At 51.5% G+C, this 4147-nt stretch overlaps 1 protein-coding gene across 3 annotated transcripts in view; it reads left to right on the forward strand.

Annotated features, from left to right (window-relative positions):
• The window catches only part of cngb1a (cyclic nucleotide gated channel subunit beta 1a), a 22934-nt gene extending 18787 nt beyond the window's left edge, over nt 1-4147 (forward strand). For all 3 annotated transcript variants that reach the window (XM_076735741.1, XM_076735759.1, XM_076735750.1), the window contains 4 exons: nt 130-248; nt 1281-1427; nt 2230-2416; nt 2850-4147. In XM_076735741.1, coding sequence (XP_076591856.1) covers nt 130-248; nt 1281-1427; nt 2230-2416; nt 2850-3041 — 645 coding nt within the window. In that variant the 3' untranslated portion in view covers nt 3042-4147. The remainder of the gene's footprint in view (nt 1-129; nt 249-1280; nt 1428-2229; nt 2417-2849) is intronic.

Consider the following 4147-nt stretch of genomic DNA (forward strand, 5'->3'; position numbering starts at 1 on the left):
CACACACCTGTGAGAGCACTTAAAGCTGCTGAGAGCAGCAGCGGTGTGTGCTGACCTGCTCTGTGTGTGCGTGTGTCTCTGTGTGTGTGTGTCTGTGTGTGTGTGTGTCTCTGTGTGTGCGTGCTGCAGGGGGAGATCGGCAGGGAGATGTACATCATTAAGCAGGGGGAGGTCCAGGTGGTGGGCGGTCCTGACCTGCAGACGGTGTTCGTCACCATCAGAGCCGGCTCTGTGTTTGGAGAAATCAGGTCGAGCTGCTTCCTCTTAATCTCTTTAAAGGCCGTCTGTGCTGCAGCTGCTCACTGCTCACCTGTGTGTGTGTGTGTGTGTGTGTGTGTGTGTGTGTGTGTGTGTGTGTGTGTGTGTGTGTGTCTCACCTGTGTGTGTGTGAGAGTGTGTGAGTGTGTGAGAGAGTGTGTGTGTGTGTGTGTGTGTCTCACCTGTGTGTGTGTGTGTGTGTGTGTGTGTGTGTGTGTGTGTGTGTGTGTGTGTGTGTCTCACCTGTGTGTGTGTGTGTGTGTGTGTGTGTGTGTGTGTGTGTGTGTGTGTGTGTGTCTCACCTGTGTGTGTGTGTGTGTGTGTGTCTCACCTGTGTGTGTGTGTCTCACCTGTGTGTGTGTGTGTGTGTGTGTGTGTGTGTGTGTCTCACCTGTGTGTGTGTGTCTCACCTGTGTGTGTGTGTGTGTGTGTGTGTGTGTGTGTGTGTGTGTGTGTGTGTGTCTCACCTGTGTGTGTGTGTGTGTGTGTGTGTGTGTGTCTCACCTGTGTGTGTGTGTGTGTGTGTGTGTGTGTGTGTGTGTGTGTGTGTGTGTCTCACCTGTGTGTGTGTGTGTGTGTGTGTGTGTGTGTCTCACCTGTGTGTGTGTGTGTGTGTGTGTGTGTGTGTCTCACCTGTGTGTGTGTGTGTGTGTGTGTGTGTGTGTGTGTGTCTCACCTGTGTGTGTGTGTGTGTGTGTCTCACCTGTGTGTGTCAGGAGGGAAACATTTTGGATGAACACAAACTGTCAGGATATTTGGAATTATTCAGCAAACACTCAAGTGAAGTACAAGTACCTCAATATTTCATACTTGTACTGATACTCCTCCACTGGATAAACCTGATGTTAGCATCTAAACAAGCTAACAAGCTAACATGTTAGCCTTTGCTCACTTCTCCTGAGCATGCCAACAGTGAGCAGTGAGCCAATGGGCTGTTTGTTGCAGGTAGTTGTGTGCTGAGGTTTGACATCCTGCTATCTGACAACAGGTGTGACCGCTCTCTCTGTGCTGTGATTGGTCAGTTTGCTGGCAGGTGGCGGAGGGAACCGACGTACAGCCAACGTGAAGGCGCACGGATTCGCTAACCTCTTCATCCTGGACAAGAAGGACCTGGCAGAGATCCTGGTGCACTACCCAGAGTCCCAGAAACTCCTCCGCAAGAAGGCCAAGTAAGACAGAGTCCCGCCCACAGTGCTGCCTGGCTCATGGGTCAGAGGCCAGCCAGAGTGTGTGTGTGTGTGTGTGTGTGTGTGTGTGTGTGTGTGTGTGTGTGTGTGTGTGTGTGTGTGTGTGTGTGGCCAAACAGCAGGAGGTGCATCCGAGTGTTAGACTGATCAACACACAGACAGTTTCTTTCACCGTCTAACAAAAACTTTATTTAAAACGACACGAGCGCACTGAAAGCACTGAGGATTTAATCTTTGGAAACGACCCCAAACACCTTTTTCTGCATCATGTTCTGATAAAACAGTTATTGGCACACGTGCGCTGATGATGATGATGATGATGATGATGATGGATGAAGATGCGTCTGTCCTCCTCTGGCTGTCGGTCATGTGTCCTCGTCCACCTCAGTCTCATCATGGCCGCTGTGTGAACAGTAAAATGACCTGAAGTCGATCAAAGAGCTCTGAATCACAGAGGAAATATGACTTCAAGCCACAAACTAAGTTAAGATAAGATAAGATAAATGAGTCAAACGGCCGCCGCTCCCACCTGTCGCTCTTCCTCCGTGTCCCTCGTGGTCGTCTTCCTCCCCTGATCCGCCCCGTCTGTCCTGAAGGATTAGCCCGGGCTCTAATCTGCTCACTCAGGTCGTGGAGCTCGCAGACGGTCGGAGAATCGGGTCAGATCAGATCAGCGCAGCGATCCTCTGCCGGCCTCCACGCTCTCAGTCGCATCACGGTGCTGCAGCAGAGCGGGCGGATGTGCCGCAGGCTCCTGTAACTGGTCATCTCTGTGTTGGTGCAGGACCATGCTGACAAAGGACAAAAAGCCGGACGAGAAGGACGCGGGCAAGGAGGCGATACAGGTCATCCCCGCCAGACCCGACACCCCCACCATGTTCAAGGCGGCTCTGAAGGTGACGGAGCAGGCGGGAATCGAGGGGACCTTCGTCAAACTGAGAGAAAGCTACAAACCGTCTGACGGCACGGAGGTGAGACAGCAGCTCAGAGAACCACGAAACCATTATGGAAAGTAAAGATACTGTGGTTTGTACTGTTACAAAGTAGAAATACTGCATAAGCACAGTAAAATCTGTAATATTGCACAGGATACTTATATTAGCACATGTGGGATCAGTGCTCTGTGTTAGCTTAGCAGCAGCTAACTCGGCTGGTTTTTGCGTGTGTGTATACGACAGTGTTAGTGTGAAGAGGGCGGGGGGGCCGAACGCTGAGCCCTGTGGGACGCCAGCGTCCACGTTAGAGACGACAGACTTTAACACTCTTTGAGAAACATGAAGAAGAGTTCAGCTTAGAGTGTGGACGTCCAAACGTCCTGATCAACCGTTTAAAGAGGAAGAACGACGGAACGATGAGTGAAGGAAGACTCAGCCTCTCCTCCTTCTTTCTTTTTGTCCCTCCCAGTTTCCCGTCCCCCCTCCCTCTCCGATACACCGCCGCTCTCCGGTCCCTCTCGCTCCGGTTCAGGACGACGACGACGCCGTGTCAGAGACCGCCGACAGCTCGGTCATCATCCGGATGACATCACGACAGGAAGGAGAGGAGGTGCTCACCGTGGAGGTGACGCCCGGGGAGGGAGAGGAGAAGAAGAAGTGAGTGGACGGGAAGCCGCCGTCCTCACGGGGCACATTCTGCTTCCCAGAATGCCTTGCAGCAACCTCCACAGAGGATCTGTGGGTTTCAGGTGGAGGAGGAGAGACAGGCGACAAACCCCGGTGCATTCTGGTTTCTGTTTCTTCTTCTGTGGTGCATTTTCTCCATGTTGTGCAGCTCAGCTTCCTGTTTTCAGCCACATTTTGAATGTCTGCGTTAAAACCTGACTGAAAGCTGCAGTCAGACGTTTGAAACACCTGAAAATATTTTCTCTGTAGCTGCTTCTCGCTCGCTTTTAGATTATCTGCATGTCACATGGTCACAGTCACATGGTCACAGTCACGGTCACATGGTCACTGTCACATGGTCACAGTCACATGGTCACAGTCACGGTCACATGGTCACAGTCACATGGTCACGGTCACATGGTCACTGTCACGGTCACATGGTCACTGTCACGGTCACATGGGCACAGTCACATGGTCAGGGTCACATGGTCACATGGTCCCGCCCAGCGCTGCATCTTCTCTTTTATTTTGAAACAAAGGAAATTCAACCAGCGCAGGTGACACATGATTCATCCTCTCACGAGGAGGATTTTTGGTTCTTTGTCGTCACTCATCGATCGTGTAGGCCGACTGACGTCAGCCGAGCAGACCGAGACCAGGACCTGAACTTTGTCATCACTGGACGTGAACCCATGAAACGACAGCAGGTCTCATGTTGTCACCGCCTCACTGACAGGCGTCGGGAGTTTCTGGATGATCTGTTGTTTTCATGTGTTCGTTCTGATCGAGTCGTTTCGTTTCTGTCCTTGTCGTCGTCTCTCAGCCCAGAAGCTTCAGTCAGACCTCAGCCTGCGAATCATTTCTACTGCCAGCGATGCTTTTTCGTCATTTCCATGTGATGTTATGAATATTTGCTTTGTTAATTCGTCATTTTATGAAGCAGGTTATGATGAGAACAATGTGTAGAAATAACTGACTCCATTAGTTTGTGCAGCCGAGTGGTGGATGTGTGCAGACTGACGGTGATCCCTGAGGCTTCGGCCCGTCTGGAGGACAGTTAGCTGAAGACGTTTGCTCAATAAAGTCTGCTGTGCTGCAGAA

Source organism: Chaetodon auriga, chromosome 1 (assembly GCF_051107435.1).
Source record: "Chaetodon auriga isolate fChaAug3 chromosome 1, fChaAug3.hap1, whole genome shotgun sequence".
NCBI lineage: Eukaryota > Metazoa > Chordata > Actinopteri > Chaetodontiformes > Chaetodontidae > Chaetodon > Chaetodon auriga.